Source organism: Pimephales promelas, chromosome 20 (assembly GCF_988280905.1).
Source record: "Pimephales promelas chromosome 20, fPimPro1.hap1.1, whole genome shotgun sequence".
Lineage (NCBI taxonomy): Eukaryota > Metazoa > Chordata > Actinopteri > Cypriniformes > Leuciscidae > Pimephales > Pimephales promelas.
In genome coordinates, this window is record NC_142788.1 from 8,058,288 (window position 1) to 8,077,158 (window position 18,871).

Genomic DNA, 18,871 nt, shown 5'->3' on the forward strand with positions numbered 1-18,871 from the left:
GCTTTCATAAGATGGAACAGAGAAATGACACTGAACTAAAAATAGCTAAGCTCAGACACTAGGTCATCAAACTGAACTTGTACATAAAAGCACCATGAACATAATCTTTGTGAAACGTTTAACAGAAAGATGTGCTAGTGAGAAGGATGTGATAATGTACATGGAAATGTGTCATGGAAAACACTGTCAGTTCCACTGACTTGATCCAAGATATCCATGTCATTCTTTCTTCAGTCGAAAAGAAATTAAGGTTTTTGATGAAAACATTCCAGCATTTTTCTCCATATAATGCACTGGGAACCAAACGGTTCAAGGTCTAAAAGACAGTTTCAGTGCAAACTGCAAACTGTTCAAAGGGCTTTAAACGATTCCAGATGATGTATAAGGGTCTTATTAAGTGAAACGATCGCTCATTTAATAAATAAGTAACAAAGTTTAAAGGGGTCATGAAATGGCTTTTAAAATGTTATTATATTGTTGTCTGAGGTCAACTTAAGACGTTCGCTTGGTTTTTGCATTCAAAAACATCAAAATGAATAAGTAATAGGCTATTTTGTACCCAAGTTGTGAGCCTTCCTGAAAAACGGTCGGTTTTTATGGGCGTGTCACACTGAAGACTTGGAAGTAAACGCCCACTGCTGTGAGTGGATAACAGTTTTGCATATTATAATGAGTTTCACTTACCCGCCGGTGTATGTGGGGGTAAACGTCCAATGTTGTCAAATGGCAACCGGATTCGCCCATACATGTTCGACCCAGAGTCCGTGTGTTGCACAATTCCTGTCAGATCCAATATAGACGGCACAGCACCGTTCTTTACTCTTAATCGGTCTGCAAATCCAGTCTTGTTTACAAAACAATCCTCAGTGAAATGAGGCGAACAGACGACAATGTTTTACCTCATCAGCTGGAACGTCATTAAAAATAAAGTTTATCCATGAAGTCCTATTGGAATCCACAGGAAGCTTATGCAGCGACTGTCTTCTTCCACAACCAGGCACTGCACAATATTCTGTATTGCTCGTTAGAACGATCCGGTTTGTCATCACGAGGTAGGCATAAGTTAGGCTACTTAGCTATGCGTGTAATGCGCGAATCGGTGGGCGGGGCTAAACCAGCCGTGTTGAAGTAGGTGTTGATCTTCTTCTGCGGGGGTGGGGTTTTAACCCCTTCGACGTCATAGTTTCCCAATTTTCAAAACGAGACGTTTTCAGAGGCTGGTGTCAATAAAAGCTTTTATTGGACTAACAAGGACGTTTTCAGTTCTGAAACTTACAGGATATTCTTATAATATGATAACCTCTTAGATATCAAAAGCTCAAGGAAAATTTGATTTCTCAGTTCATCACCCCTTTAAGATTTGTAAGCTCAAACACTTGCCTTGCTCTGTTCTGTGACGCACATTTGTGTCTCTCCTGTTCGAACTCGTTAATCAAAATGAACGAATCTTATTCCGAGTCGTTTCGCTTGATAAGACCCTTATTCATCGTCTGGAATCGTTTAAAGCCCTTTGAACAGTTTGCAGTTTGCACTGAACCTGTCTTTTGGACCTTGAACCGTTTGGACCCCATTGAAGTACATTATATGGAGAAAAATGCTGGAATGTTTTCATCAAAAACCTTAATTTCTTTTCGACTGAAGAAAGAAAGACATGGACATCTTGGATGACATGGGGGTGAGTAAATTATCAGCAAAAGTTTTTCTAAAAGTGAACTACTCCTTTAATTATTGTTAAAAGTGCCACTATTATGGATTTTTGAAAATGACCTTTCATGCAGTGTGTAATGTAGCTGTATGAGAATGCAAACAGTCTGCAAAGTTATAAAGCTAAAAGTGCATTATAAATAAAGTTAGTTTATCTCAAGAGAAAGAGTCAACTCTGAACCGCTCATTTCGACTTTGAATTTAGTTTCACGAAGTTCGCATGTCACGACTCACTAGATTCGCATAATGCCCGCCTACGTGGACAGGACATCTTGCTGTAGCTCGTTCGTGGATATGTCATAACGACGCTGTGTCCTCCGCTGTGAGAGTAAATTCAGTTTATTTATTTTTTTTCCAAAAGGATGAGGCTGTGAAGAATCAGTGGTTAAAAAAATCATCTTTACCACGAAACCACAGCAGTATAATCCCAAACTTTTGCTGTGTTCCCTTCATTTTACTGATGACTTCTCAAATCTCGGGAGTTCAACGCAGGATTCACAAAACCCTTGCTCTTGAAAGAAAATCACTTTTTCTTTCAATTTTCAATGATTGTGAAAATCACAATCGTTAAGTATGTAAGTATTGATGACGTATATATTTTCTACCGGGTGTGTGCTTAGTTTTGTATTTTATATGGTGTAGGTCTCCTGCTAACTCACGTTATTACAGTCTTGAATAACTGAAATACTTCTGCTAAGCAGCTATGGGCCACTATTACCTAAAACTGTGTCTATTAATGCAGACTGTCTGTCGTTCTCACTACTTTAAGTAAAGATAAAATATGGAGCAAGATTTGTTTTACCAACATTTGTTACATCAGTCATTCTTTCAGTTAGCTCGGCTAACGTATGCACCGTTATTGATACAGTTCCCGCATGTGCATTTGGGCACACACGCGGTATGTGGTAGACCAATCACAACAGAGTCAGACTGAGCTGTCTGGCCAATCAGAGCAGAGTAGACCAATCACAACAGACTGATCAGTCTGGCCAATCAGAGCAGAGTAGACCAATCACAGCAGACTGATCAGTCTGGCCAATCAGAGCAGAGTAGACCAAACACAACAGACTGAGCTGTGTGGCCAATCAGAGCAGAGTAGACCAATCACAACAGACTGAGCTTTGTGACCAATCAGAACAGAGTAGACCAATCACAACAGACTGATCAGTCTGGCCAATCAGAGCAGATCAGACCAATCACAATAGACTGAGCTGTGTGGCCAATCAGAGCAGAGTAGACCAATTACAACAGACTGATCAGTCTGGTCAATCAGAGCAGATCAGATCAATCACAACAGACTGAGCTGTGTGGCCAATCAGAGCAGAGTAGACCAATTACAACAGACTGATCAGTCTGGCCAATCAGAGCAGAGTAGACCAATCACAACAGACTGAGCTGTCTGACCTATCAGAGCAGAGTAGACCAATCACAACAGACTGAGCTGTCTGGGCAATCAGAGCAGAGGTAGAGCAATCACAACAGACTGAGTTGTCTGACCAATCAGAGGAGAGTAGACCAATCACAACAGACTGAGTTGTCTGATCTATCAGAGCAGAGTAGACCAATCACAACAGACTGAGCTGTCTGGGCAATCAGAGCAGAGTAGACCAATCACAACAGACTGAGCTATCTGGCCAATCAGAGCAGATCAGACCAATCACAACAGACTGAGCTGTCTGGGCAATCAGAGCAGAGTAGACCAATCACAACAGACTGAGCTGTGTGGCCAATCAGAGCAGAGTAGACCAATTACAACAGACTGATCAGTCTGGCCAATCAGAGAAGAGTAGACCAATCACAACAGACTGAGCTGTCTGACCTATCAGAGCAGAGTAGACCAATCACAACAGACTGAGTTGTCTGACCTATCAGAGCAGAGTAGACCAATCACAACAGACTGAGCTGTCTGGGCAATCAGAGCAGAGGTAGACCAATCACAACAGACTGAGTTGTCTGACCAATCAGAGGAGAGTAGACCAATCACAACAGACTGAGTTGTCTGATCTATCAGAGCAGAGTAGACCAATCACAACAGACTGAGCTGTCTGGGCAATCAGAGCAGAGTAGACCAATCACAACAGACTGAGCTGTCTGGCCAATCAGAGCAGAGTAGACCAATCATAACAGACTGAGTTGTCTGACCAATCAGAGGAGAGTAGACCAATCACAACAGACTGAGTTGTCTGATCTATCAGAGCAGAGTAGACCAATCACAACAGACTGAGCTGTCTGGGCAATCAGAGCAGAGTAGACCAATCACAACAGACTGAGCTATCTGGCCAATCAGAGTAGAGTAGACCAATCACAACAGACTGAGCTGTCTGACCTATCAGAGCAGAGTAGACCAATCACAACAGACTGAGCTGTCTGGCCAATCAGAGCAGAGTAGACCAATCACAACAGACTGAGCTATCTGGCCAATCAGAGTAGAGTAGACCAATCACAACAGACTGAGCTGTCTGACCTATCAGAGCAGAGTAGACCAATCACAACAGACTGAGCTGTCTGGGCAATCAGAGTAGAGTAGACCAATCACAACAGACTGAGCTGTCTGACCTATCAGAGCAGAGTAGACCAATCACAACAGACTGAGCTGTCTGGGCAATCAGAGTAGAGTAGACCAATCACAACAGACTGAGCTGTCTGACCTATCAGAACAGAGTAGACCAATCACAACAGACTGAGCTGTCTGGCCAATTAGAGTAGAGTAGACCAATCACAACAGACTGAGCTGTCAGGCCAATCAGAAAGGATTTAGAGAGATTGATTCATCCATCGAGTCATTTGATAATCATTGAAAAATGTGGTGATGTGCAATGTATACTATGAGAAAACGTGACCTTTGACGCATGTAAACCTGTTGTAGGAGACTCCAAAACAACCTCAGGAGACTTTAAAATAGCATAATGGGGCACTTTACAATTAGTTGATGTCTGTTTGTGACAGGACTTCCTGAACATGAGTTCCTGCAGTTGCTTCTCACAGAAAAGACGGTGGAAGATGCAGGTTATTTCCACCTCCAAAGACAGTCCTTTAACTACCAGTTCCTGTTTACAGGGCTGACAGGCTAGCTGGACGTCAAAGAGTCTTTTCCTGAGAGAGATAAGAGGAAAACAAAAAAGCAATAAAAACATGTCATGGGGCTTGAATGAGATTCGAACGAGAATTTTGGTAAGTCGTCAAAATGCTATTGAATTCCTAAAAGTTAACTTTTTTAAACTGCTTAGATTACATGAAAACAGATGTAAAATATTGATGACATCATGTTGCAATCATTGTTGTCCAATAAAATACTTTCTTAAATGAGAACGTCTCCTCCCGATAACAACGGCTGCCTCTGACTGGCATCAGCAAACAGCAAATCATGGATCATAGCTGTGATTTAAACTGAAGTGTGTTGGGTATTTAAAAAAAGCGAGGCTATTTTAAAACCCTCATTAGGTTTGTGCAATGCTATTAGTACAACTGTTAGTTTTACAGTCAATGTTTGTTGTATTCGTCAAATTCTAACATTTGCAACACAGTTTAACAGTGTGATTTCAAACGTGTGCTTTTAGTAAGCTTAAACCCTTTTTGGAGCACCTACAGCATGGCATGCAAATAAATGGATGCAAATATTCCTTCAGCTGCATGACCTTATTTTACTTTCAGGTAAGACTTCGAATGTGAATGAGCCGGAGTCCTGCAAACATGAGTGCCTTGTCTGCTCCCCCAAAAATATCTCAAAATCCTGAAGCCAATAAACAAAAATTGGTAGTAAAATAAAAAGGTAAAGAAAGTGTATCGACTGTATAGCAACAGTACACTGCAAATGTAAGCTTAGAAATAACAAGACCACCAATGGTTATTGTATTACAGTAGCTTCTAAAAGTAAGAGTTCACAAACTATGGACGCTTGTTTATGCCAAGGAATACAACAATTTAAAAGACAATTGTGACTTTTCATCTCGCAATTCTGTCTTTATAATTGCTATTCTGACTTCTTTTCCCAGAATTGTGAGATATAAACTAGCTATTGCAGTAAAAAAAGTAAAAAATGTGAGATAAAAGTCACAACTACCTTTTTTACTTATTATTCATTGGCGGAAAAAATCTTCAATAAACAAACAAACAAGCAAACAAAAAACAATACAGACTCATTGGTGAAACATTCCTCTACCTGCAAAACTCCAAAATGCAGAACCAATACAGTACATTCAATTCACTGCAGTTTCCATCTGAAATGCACACTAGTGACACTAAAACACCAACACATTTCATTCTAGTTTACACAAATTATGAATACTGAGGCAGATTATCAAGTTATAATCTTCTTATTTTCATTGGTTTATTGCACAATACTAAGGTATATGATTTTGCAATATTTATAAACTAATACATTTTGATGTATGAGTCATAACCAGCTCCATATGTTGGCTTTTTTTAGTAAACTTGATCTTGGTAGCACTTGCAATGTGGACAGGTCCGAATCCAGTGAAACACAAGTCACGATAAATGAGCTTGCAGCTGCAGAAGCAAGCTACCGGTAAATTGTCATGGTGGTTTTCATCAAATGCGTTTTTAGCTCATGTTTGAATTTGTTAACACAGCGTAGGGTTTAATTTAAGTGGTACATTATTTTCAAAAGCAATTGAGCATTAACCTATTGATGCCACTGGATAGTTCACTTCCAAACTGCCCTGACATGTAACAAGCAGCGTATAATAAAACATTGCCAGATCCACGTTCATCTGCTTCATATAAAACTGAACGTGCTTTTACTGCCAGTGACTCAGACATATTACTTCAAAAGTGTTGAGAAACATGCAAGTAGCAAAATAATATAATTTTGAGGTAATGCCACCACAGACATGCCTTTCCAATGAGAAAATGATAAATTCTGACTTAATTTAAAAAACAAGCATTCTTGTGTCACGAACAAAATTTTAAAACACCATGTTAATGATGATTATCAGCAAATGACACGCTTAATTTCAGTCAATTCAAAGATATTGTATGACTTCATAAACCCTAAATATTTTAATTATTTAAGCAGGCAGAACCGGTTAAAATTTGATTGTAGTTTAAGTGATTTTATTGTAGTGTAATATAGCTAATATAACACCAGAAACCATATAAATGTGCTTATATGTGTGCATTATATTTAATTAATGATATTTGTGAAAAAATATATAATGACATCATCTCATGTAATTTATGTCCTCATCAAAGTAGAAATATTAATTTTGCAATCCTCTGTCTGTGATGTATATCTTTAGAAATGACTAGAAAAGAACTGGACACCTTGACCAAGAGCTAGTGAAAACCTGGCTGCCTGCATATATTGTCATTGTACAGTTCACAAAGATGCTTCAACAGGATAGTGACCATATGAGGTTCATTATTCTTCTCTTATCAATGTTGAGATGAATGGTCAATTACAGATCCCACCTTTCTTGCCTTTAAAATAAAAAATAAAATAAATAAAACATACATGCTGCCTCAGGCTCATTGTCATTTTGCAGAATAAATACGAAAATCTTCGTAAACCCTCTTAATTTAGAAATATCAAATGAGCATCGCCCGGTTAATCCATCGTGTTTCACGTGCTCTGATGCAGCCTGTTGTCAAAGCCGAGTAACAGACGAAAAAGCGACAAATAATACAAAAGCGACTCATTTGAGCGATACATGAGCGAATAAATATTACCTCGGTCTATAAGGGCGTTTCCGCTCAGTTCACACGCTCGCTGTCGGGTGTATCGCCGCACATCTGCTTCTTTCCCTCATCAGTTCGTTCAGTGATCAGACACTCACCACGCCTTCCCTTCGCCGGCTACAAAGACACGGGCCGGGGCCATGCCGTTATCTGCGCGCACACGGGACAGCGCGCGCACACGCTCAGTAGTCCAGGCTATGTGTGTGTGTGTGTGTGTGTGTGTGTGTGTGTGTGTGCGTGTGTGAGCGTGTGTGACACAGCCTCTGCTCACTGACACTGACAACACAGTATTATCTCTCTCATGCTGCAGGGAACTTTTGGGAATTCGAATACATTCAATGTTCATTAATCTGTTATAGAATCTAATATTTGATAATTAATGCAAAAAAAATGCAAATGTTACAACTTAACAGACAGATGGGTTAGTTGTAAGTTAACACTTGTGTGTACACACATAATGCAGTACTATTTTATTTAGTTTGATATTGTTTGTGCATCTGTACAGATATCCATACATCCATCCCTCATCCTTCTATTATGGATCAATATCATGGATAGAGACATCGAAAAGGGCTGCACAGTTTTGCAATAAATAATAATAAATAAAATCATAAAATATTGTAATTGCAATTGAATTAGATTTGTGTGTGGCAGCTGCATGTACAATTATTATTATTATTAATAATAATAACAGTAATAATAATACAAATGAGCTTAAAATCATTAAAATTAAAAACAGGCCATATTTTTACTAAACAAACAAGTGATCAATGTATATTAAACTACATTTTAAACATTTTAAATTCCAATATTGTTTGAGAAAGTCCAACAAAGTTAAATGTATAAATAATACTCAAACCTGAAAAGTTATGTGGCTCCCTGTTTTCATGTGATTATCATTGTACACTTGGCGGCTTGTTTGTAACACTGTGTTACAACTAACCCCGCTGTGTATTACATATTTTTAAGCCAAGCTAACAGTTGCTAGGAATTGCTGATTCCTGATGTTTCAAAACGGTGCTATGTTTGAGCCAACAAGACAGTGATTAAGGCAATATAAAGTTAGATTTGGAAACGCATACACCCAACTCAGAAACCGAAAAAAAAAAAACTATGATGAAAAAATTTACTTGCATGGTTGTCAAAACACTCTTTGTCCATTATCTTCACGAAATATTATCAAAACTTTCTGCAAATTTGCGGGAGACCGTCTTCTGGCAGCAAGAAAAAAAAGAGCAGAAACACAATCTGCTTGATCCTGACGAACTATGTAAAAGGTCTGTGTTACATTTAACCCCGCGTTAGGTTGTACCCCACGCTCCCCTAGGTGTCTTTGTTTCCACAGTATTTTCAAGTTTTACATTTTTCTGTCAAACCGTTGTTGTCCATCAGTCATATAATGGAGGTCTATGGGGTTCACGTCAAAGAGCATGCACAGAGAAGTCAAAATTAAACATGATTTAATGACTCATAAATGTAAGTACACATTGATGGCCTAAGACACGAAACGAGCGGTTTGTGTGAGAAAACGAACAGTACAGTGCGCGAAAAAAACACTCAGCGCCTCGTTACGCTCATGGCGTTTAAAAAACACAGCACTCCCGTTGAAAACAATTGAAAACATACGCCAGACGCATGGAAAAATGCTTTGGTGGACACACAGCCTAAGAATCAATTCTGCGTGATCCGCAAGCACTGTGATTGGTCTGCCAGAGCCCCTCCCTTGGGTTTCATACGCTCCCTCTGCACGTGTAATAGCACGTCAACGCGGACAACGACACAGATGTATAAATGAAAACTGAAGCATAACCTACGGTGTAGGTCCGACGCAGAAGTATAAACCAACCTTAAAGTCCCGATTTTTCGATTTTTCTCCAGTGCTGTGACGTATTTCCAAGTGAAACGGAATATTGAACAGAGGGCAGGGTTTTACTCTAGCGCTCCTCCTCTCCATCTCTCGCTCATAGCAAACTAACGGTTTGAGGGGAGTGGTTAAGCGTTTCCCCACCCAAGCTGTGAAACCTACGTCATCAGAAAAAGAAACTGTTCCAGACCGGAAGTAACTTTTCAGATTTTGATTAAAGATTACCAAGGTAAAAAAAAAATTAATATATATTTACTTGCACGGATTAATTGTTCACCACAAGACTTGTAATATGCGCTAACAAAGTAAATAGGTTCAATTTTGATTTCACGGGGACTTTAAGGGCGAACAAGTTTTCCACTCACATTCAACTAATTTTTGCGTGGTTCTGCGTGGGAAGTGCTTCATAAATCACTACACTGCCAATGAACAATGACTTTTTTTTGGTATCAAAATTAGCTGAAATAGGCTATCCTATCGGTAATGTTATGTGACCGAACCAACCCGATCTCACGACCAAGTCGTACGAATTCGACGAATGATTAAAAAGTGGCTAATTCGTAACAATTCGTACGACCTCACTCGTACGAATTAATACGATTTTGCTAAATCGTACATATTTTACGAATTGGCCAATTCGTATGAATTCGTACGAATGACCTACCCCTTACCCCGCCCCTAAACCTAACCATCACATGGGTTTAGACAAATCGTACGAATTAGTACGAGTGAGGTCGTACGAATTAGTACGAATTAGCCACTTTTTAATCATGCGTCGAATTCGTACGAATTGGTCGTGAGATAGTGTTGGACCGAACCTAAGAAATAGAAAGACAACAAATGCTAATCCCAGCTAGCAGCTAACTTTGGCTAACATTCTGGCAAGTTTTTTAACGTTCTGACCAAATGTTCTTCCCTTGGGCAAACAGAAAATTATCTGCTCTGATATAATGTTTTCAAAATGTTGGCACAAAAATGAATAACGATTAATTATCATTCTTTGAATAGAAAAGAGGTGGTAAAAACTTCAAACAACACTTTTACATTAACATTACGTAAGAAAGAGTACAGAGTAATATTACTGAAATAGCATATTAACTAGCCTATATTGTTGATGTATTTACATATTATTAGGCAGTAATTATACATGCGTAACATGCACCAATCCAATGTTTCAAATCACCTTTCGATCGATAACATCAGTAACTTTGTGAAGTACACTCGTAATTAGAAAATATTTTTCATGCTAATTAAATCAAACCCATCAGGCAGTGAAGGAAGATACATTAGCATCATTGAACCTGTAGTCAAGGCGCCTCTACAAATGTGATGTCTCGGCTCTTCTTTGAGCGACCGTAATTCAAAGTCATTACTCTTCATGTACAGTCGATTATGCAGCGCAACTGCTGAAAGGTTTTTTAAAGGTTCGTCCATGTACAGCAAGACTGGCTTGAATAGAGGCTCAGGTTCTGGGGCTTGACAGTAATGTCCCAAACATCTGAACAAAGGGCCTGGTTTATTTGTATCCATCTTCTCAGTGCCCACAGTGTGAACGCCCATGGGGTCGCCCCTTCCCCTTCATCCTCCACCCAAAATACACACCATCTGCACTGAAGGAGACGCTCATGCTCAATCCAACTGGAAGAATTATACACGTACTGTATAATCTTGACGAACAAAAATGTGTTCTACGCACGTTATGTTATCGGTCCTGTTAGGAAAACGTCATATCTGAATCTGTTCTCAAAACATTGAAATGTCCCGGTTTTAAAATGTTTTTTTTTTATTGTTATGTGAACGTTTTTATAATTTTGCAAGTACTATGGGTGTAGCAGTGGGTTTTTATCTTTGTTTTGGTTTTGTTATAATATTGGACTTTTTACACAACACAGTTTTCAACTAAAAATGCATTGCATTTTGGGGCCATGAAAACGCAAACTTTTAAAAATTGGTTTTTCACAGTGCAAGTTTTTGAAAGCAATAATGTTTTCATCCCCTTGTAAACTACAAAAACATGAATTTGTTTAAACGGTGACAACACACTCATGCGTACTACATGTTCAGTCTATAGACCTCATGTAGCCCCGCCCCTTTTCAGCGTTGCGCTCGTTGTCTTTTGACTTCCGGTCTGTATGTCCACAGCGATCTTGCATAGGTATGAATGAACTGCTCGTAAAACATTTCCCGGTCGACATTTGTTAAGACCTCTACTTTACAATGATCATGATAAACATTACAATGCTCATGATAACTTTTATTAAATCTACAATAAGTAAATCCACTTCACCAGCTAATGGGCTATATGCACACATAAGTTCCGCATTTGACGCAAGGATGCTCGTCCTTTTCCGGTTGTGGAGATTTAAGCGGAGGAGAACAGAGGAAAACGGGATTATGGCAGAGTCTTCAAAATTTACTGTCCTCCCGTCTTTGAAACGAAACGTACATAGATGTAATTTTATATATAGTTATGTTTATTTAATATAATTTTAAAAAGAAGCATAAACACAACGAGGGGTGTCTGTTTTATCTGTTTTTGTGACTAACGTTTCTTTATTATAACCATGGAGTATAAAATTCAATATAAATTCTCGATATTGCATTGGACTCTACGATCGGCGGAAGTTATCGAGCATCCTTAATCCTTCACCGGAAATACCGCCGTGCATAGAGCCCATTACTCCTCGACAGCAATGCCATAGAAATATACAGATGACCGCAAAACCGGAAGTTCAAAGACAATATTCTAAAGATGTCGGCGCCCACGTTTCTCTGGTGCATAAGGTCTATACTCATAAAGGATTATTAGGAACACCTGTTCAATTTCTCATTAATGCAATTATCTAATCAACCAATCACATGGCAGTTGCTTCAATGCATTTAGGGGTGTGGTCCTGGTCAAGACAATCCCCTGAACTCCAAACTGAATGTCAGAATGGAAAAGAAAGGTGATTTAAGAAAGGTGGCATGGTTGTTGGTGCCAGACTGGCCGGTCTGAGTATTTCACAATCTGCTCAGTTACTGGGATTTACACACACAACCATTTCTAGGGTTTACAAAGAACATTCAGTATCTGGCAGTCCTGTCCAGAATGCTAGAGGTCAGAGGAGAATGGGCCGACTGATTCAAGCTGATAGAAGAGCAACTTTGACTGAAATAACCACTCGTTACAACCGAGGTATAAGGTGGAGTCAGAATTTGGCGCAAACGGAAAGAGAACATGGATCCATCATGCCTTGTAACTGTGCAGACTGGTGGTGGTGGTGTAATGGTGTGGGGGACGTTTTTTTGGCACACTTTAGGTCCCTTAGAGCCAACTGGGCATCGTTTAAATGCCACTGCCTACCTAAACATTGTTTTGGACCATGTCCACCCCTTTACCCATCCTCTAATGGCTACTTCCAGCAGGATAATGCACCATGTCACGCAGCTCGAATCATTTCAAATTGGTTTATTGAACATGACAATGAATTCACTGTTCATGACAATGAATTCACTGTGCCCTGGAGATGCATCACCAATCCACAAATCTCCATCAACTGCAAGATGCTATCCCATATCGATATGGGCCAACATTTCTAAAGAATGCTTTCAGCACCTTGATGAATCAATGCCACGTAGAATTAAGGAAGTTCTGAAGGCGAAAGGGGGTCAAACACAGTATTAGTATGGTGTTCCTACTATTTGAACTTTTACATTTCTCCTCGTCAACCTTTGTGGAGAATGGGAAAGTTAGGCTACTCTCGCGATTGCTTCTCATTTCAAGTAATTTCATTTCCACCCTGATAGTCTAATTCTGAACTGAAACCTACAGCAATAGATCCTTACTGTAAATCGTCTGTGAAATGACTATTTTAGAACAAGACTTTTACTTCATTGTGTTACAAATGTTGTTCATTTTTAAGATGCACAAAGCTAAAATAAAATACAACTCTGATCCAGGTAGAATAATGAGACCAAAGACGTTTCCAAGTGCCAGGAATCAGAACGTATAATACGAGCGTTGAAATGTGATGATTTTTTTTTCATTGATTATACTGCCATCGTGCGGACATTGATTGTACTGTAAACTGCAAAAGTAAACTACGTATAATAGTAATGCTATATAATAATTAAACTACGTTTATTATTTTTTTAAAGAAAAGCAGTTTATCTGCGGTGAATGAAAACAAATCTAATGAAATAGTAAAATGTAAAATGTTACTGTTCATAAAAATTACAAAACATTATTTGTGGCCAGGTCTAAAATGTTGTTGTAAGGGTAACGCCCCCTTTTCGCGCACCAGCCAATGAAAAGATGCTAACACCAGGCCGTCGTCGACTCGTCATTCCTGGGATTTGTAGTTCCACGCTACATTTGGCTCTATTCGCAGTTAACCAGTCGAAGCAGTTAACGGACTACAGAGCGCAACTATCGGACTACAGGAGCGCGCGAGGGACTGACTGACAGCTTGACATCACGGTGGCTGGCAGTGGCACTTCGTGCGTCTGAAAGCACGGCTCTGAACTGACGTATTATTTTCCACCTGGGAGCGGACGAAAGTTGACAACTTTGAAAATGCAGTCGGAATCGGGAATCGTGGCCGACTTTGAAGTCGAAGATGAATTTCACGAAGAGCCTAAAACGTATTACGAGCTGAAGAGTCAGCCGCTGAAAAACAGGTCTGTGAGTAGAGCGTTTGACAGCTTCTGAAATAATCTAATGCATGCTTTACAAAGTCTGGTATGCTCAGAGAAGTCTGTGACTCTATTTTTATTTAGTTTTTTACCATTTAATTATTTATTATATTAGTCCTTCTAATGAGAATCAGCTGCGCTCACTCCATCCACGTCCTGACGCGACGCGACAGGGTTTACTGCCGCGCTCTAGTCGCGTCGCGTTTCGTGCCGCGTATATGGTGTGTTACAGTAGACAACGCCTTAGGATACAGCATCATCATCAAATATTTACTCATGTAGTAGATGTGTATGAAGATCTCACTGTTGAAACTGTTTAAATATGTGCACTGAACTTTGGTGACTCTTTCTAATGACTCTCAAACCTTTATGTAATGCAGCAGATCAGTAGGCTAGTTTTTCCCCAGGAGAGCCCGAGGCTAGTTTTCATTCTAGGGAATATTTTAGGGTGGATTATTTTTGGAAGTTAATTTATTAGTTAATTGCAGTGTATGTCTTGCAGCAAAACTGAAATAGTAAATTTGTAACACAAAACAATGAGTGAAAACAGCAAATACCCAGACAGCAAGTGTCAACCCAGATCCGGGCCACATCTGGTACATGGTGATTCAACGCTTACCCCAGATGTGGGCCGGATCAAGGCTGACACTATTTTGCTGTCTGGGTATGTAAAATACAGTACATTGAAACATGGTTTTGTCTAACAAATAATGTAATTTGTACATTGTATAAGTTTATATAAGTATTTTTAAACACTCGACAGCTTGCTATGACTTGAGAACACAGTTGAATCTTTTAGTTAAAATCTACCAACATAATAGATGATCATGTACTACATAGTTAACACTTGCCTGGATGCATGTCAGTGTAGTTTTGTGTGTGTGTGTGTGTGTGTGTGTGTGTGTTACCAACACTTGTTGCAAAATAAGATGTTACTGGATTTTTAACTTTGTCTGAATCCAACATACACACACACACACACACACATATATATATATATATATATATATATATATATAAAAATGTGCATTTATACGTTTGACACAAAACCTTTTAGTTACTAGTTGTCCTGTGACAACTAGCCCCGGTCTCTCCTATATGAACATATTTGGATCAACCTTTCTGGATCTGCATCCGATCTGCATTACATAAGATAATGGAAGTTGTTGTGTAAAGTGCTCCCAACAGAGAGTTTCCTATGAGATCTTTACATATTTATGAAATCTAAAAAACAAAACAACAAGTTTATAATAAATTCTCATTATATGGCCAGGTATGAGTGACAGGCGTACCGGATGCTCATTAATTTATCTTGTTTTGTTTCAATCTGCAGCATTAAGGAAAGCCACTGAATTGAGTTTACAGTGAGAACTGAGACAAAGAGGTTTAACAGACAAAGTATTTGACTTAAACGCTGCTTTAGCTTATCAGATTCAGGCAAACGTTTAAAGGGTTAGTTCATCCAAAAATGCAAATTATGTCATTAATGACTCACCCTCATGTCATCCCAAGCCCGTAAGACCTCCGTTTATCTTCGGGACACAGTTTAAGATATTTTAGATTCAGTCCGAGAGCTTTCTGTCCCTCCATTTAAATTTATACGGTATACTGTCCTCGTCCAGAAAGGAAATAAAGACATCATCAAAGTAGTCCATGTGACATCAGTGGGTTAGTAAGAGTGTTTTAAAGCATTGAAAATACATTTTGGTCCAAAAATAACAAAAACTACGACTTTATTCAGCATTGTATTGTCTTCCGCTTCTGTTGTGGATTCGCGTTCACGAGTCCGCAGTGACGCTGATGCAGTGGCGGGGTTTGATTTTGGAATTTGTGGGGACAGGGACAACAATATATATATATATATATATGTATGTATATATATATATATATATATATACAGTATATATATATATATATATATATATATATATATATATATACAGTATATATATATATATATATATATATGAAGAGTTCAGATGCAAAAGCCTCTAAATGCCATTTGAAATTTTCTTCTTTAATGATGATTTTTTTTTATCAAACTTGTATATTTAAGTTTGTATATTTAAGTTAGTGAAATTACTGAACTTAAATATACAAGTTTGATAAAAATCATTATTAAAGAAGAAAATTTCAAATGGCATTTAGAGGCTTTTGCATCTGAACTCTTCATATATATATATATATATATATATACATATTTTAAATTTTGTGCCCTTGCGCTGACGACGTAAGACGCTGCTGACTTGTGGATACACGATACAGATACACGTCAGCAGCGTCTTACGTCAGCAGCGTCACTGAACGCGGATCCACAACAGAAGCGGAAGACAATACAATGCTGAATAAAGTCATAATTTTTGTTATTTTTGGACCAAAATGTATTTTCCATGCTTCAAAACACTCTAACTAACCCACTGATGTCACATGGACTACTTTAATGATGTCTTTATTTCCTCTCTGGACAAGGACAGTATATCGCACATACATTTTCAATGGAGGGAGAGAAAACTCTCGCACTAAATCTAAAATATCTTAAACTTACGGTCTTACGGGCTTGGGAAGATATGAGGGTGAGTCATTAATGACAAAATTTTGGGGTGAACTAGCCCTTTAAGCGAATCAGAGATGGCAACAAGATCCGAGCTGCTAGAAAAAATTTCACACGCTTTCTGTCAACTTCTGTATGAATTCTGGACTGAATTAGATGTATATAGTGGACGTGTTATGCTTTGCTCATGGTGCGACTGCAGTGTGTGAACTGTAAGCTGATGTGGTTGTGATATACAGTATGAGCACATGCAGTCACACACTGAAGCTTTCGCTCTAGACCGTTCCACCTTGAAAGAGATCCGTGAAGCTACGTTGGCAGACGGAGAGGTCTTAATTTAGATGAGGCAGAAGCTCAGGCCACCATGAGGTGAAAATTAACAACATAAATTTAGAAGTGCAGGCTAATACCTCAGATGCAGCTGGGTTTTTGGGGGTTATTTTGGTTTGTTGCTAAAATATTGAGCGTAATAACTGGTGTTGGATCACAATATGCAAAATTTTACACTAAAGTTCTGTTATTTAGCATTTAGTGTTTTGGATATATGTTTTTATAGGGTTCTCGTGATAATGGAAAACCAATATCAGGGATTTGTGTGAATTTCCGGCAAGAAATAGCTTTTTTATCACGATCCTCTGAAATGCCTGGACTCAGAAGTCATGGACATTCAGTAGGCAGAAGCTGTGGGAACCCTGTTTGTTTGGCTCAATCTAGTTATGCTTTCAATTACTGTGCTTGAAATGTTTTAGCACAACTCATAATAGTCGATGAATGTTTAATGCTGCAAGTGCAGTTGTATCAGGCGTTACAGCGCCTTGTTCCACCTCTGAGGGTCCCAGACTTTTTACTTCAAGGCCCAAGAATACATGTTGCATTAACTATATTATATTAAAATAATTTAATTTAAAGTAAAGTAAAATAAAAGTTATTATAACAATTATTTTCTATAAATTACTATTACTATTAGTTTTTTTTTAATTTCAGTTATTTAAATTGCAATAACAATATATTTGTTCTTACTTAGAATTCATATTTTATTTATTTTTGTTGATATTTTTTAGAACCAGATTGATACATAATCACAAATGCTGGCCTACAAAACATGCACAGAAAATCGCATTTTAAATCACTCTTTAAATTTCTTTTTAATCAGAAAAATAACAATTCGACTTTTGCCCAAATCATTCAGCCATTGCTTCTGCTATTGCCTTACAGTTGCAATGTAACATAAAATAATTATTATATAATTTTTCTTAAGTACTCATTTTTTCTTTTTACAGTGACTTAATTTTTTAATTTTTTTATATTTTTTATTTAATAATAGTAATAATTATTATTGTTGTTATTATTATTATTAGAGACCCAAGTATCATTTTCGGTCCAATAATTATTTAATCATTATTTAATCATCGCTCGATTGTTTAAAAACTGCTGATAATCAGGGCCAGTTATATCCTGTCAATCAAAAGAGGGCGGAAAAATGTGTCAGATTGCAACTCATAATGTGCGTAAAGAAAATAAGATATTAAGAGGATATTAAATAAAGCCATTCTTTTTTGGTTGTTTTTTGCACACAAAAGGTATGCTCCTCGCTTCATGACATTAAGGTAGAGTCACACAAACTATTTTAACAATGTCTTTACTATCTTTTTGGGCCTTGAAAGTGGTCGTTTTTTAGCCGTCTATTAATGGGTCAGAAAGCTCTCAGATTTTATCAAAAACATCTTGATTTGTATTCCGTAGATGAACGAAGGTCTAACAGGTTTGGAACAACTTGAGGTTGAGTAATTAAAGGGATACTCTACTTTTTTTTTTTTGGAAATAGGTTAATTTTACAACTCCCCCAGAGTTATCAGAAAATCGGCTGAATGGATTCGAAAACAGTAAAACTCAACTGTTTAATTCTGGGGGAGTTATAAAATGAGCCTATTTCCAAAAAAAGTGGAGTATCCCTTTAAGAGCAGAATTTTCATTTTGGGGTGCACTATCCCTTTAAAAGCCCTGCCGTGGATTTCCGCCTGTCGCCATTGGCATTTCTGACTCGTGTCAAGATATCAGAAGTAGTTTTGCGTTCTTGATATTGATGGTAGGAACAGATGTTATCATGAAGCATGCTGGCCGTCATTGAGTACATCCTCACATCCTTTACTCGCTCACTGGATGAAGTCCAGCACTCCTCACAATCAGGGGCGGAGCTAGACTCTCAGTACAGTGGGGGCGGAGTTTCATCATGGGGCCCTCTGCTACCAAGTCATTTTAAAATTAAAACCGTTAAAAAAACGTAAAATATTTGATGAATGCTTTGCATATGTAAGAATGTGTCACTTGTTGAGCCAAGTAAATATATTAAATAAAACACAAAGAAAAGCCAAATTGTT

The 18,871-nt window shown here is 38.3% G+C and overlaps 2 protein-coding genes across 2 annotated transcripts in view; one reads left to right on the top strand and one right to left on the bottom strand.

Moving 5' to 3' along the window:
* frmd4bb (FERM domain containing 4Bb) overlaps positions 1–7,591 on the bottom strand; it is a 91,095-nt gene extending 83,504 nt beyond the window's left edge. Inside the window, exon 1 of the mRNA XM_039664031.2 lies at positions 7,393–7,591. The gene's annotated coding sequence lies outside the window, so the exon portion shown is untranslated. The remainder of the gene's footprint in view (positions 1–7,392) is intronic.
* A 6,096-nt stretch (positions 7,592–13,687) lies between these two features.
* The window catches only part of mitfb (melanocyte inducing transcription factor b), a 91,407-nt gene continuing 86,223 nt past the window's right edge, over positions 13,688–18,871 (top strand). Inside the window, exon 1 of the mRNA XM_089124624.1 lies at positions 13,688–13,927. Within this exon, the coding sequence (XP_088980750.1) occupies positions 13,824–13,927 (104 nt within the window). The 5' untranslated portion in view covers positions 13,688–13,823. The remainder of the gene's footprint in view (positions 13,928–18,871) is intronic.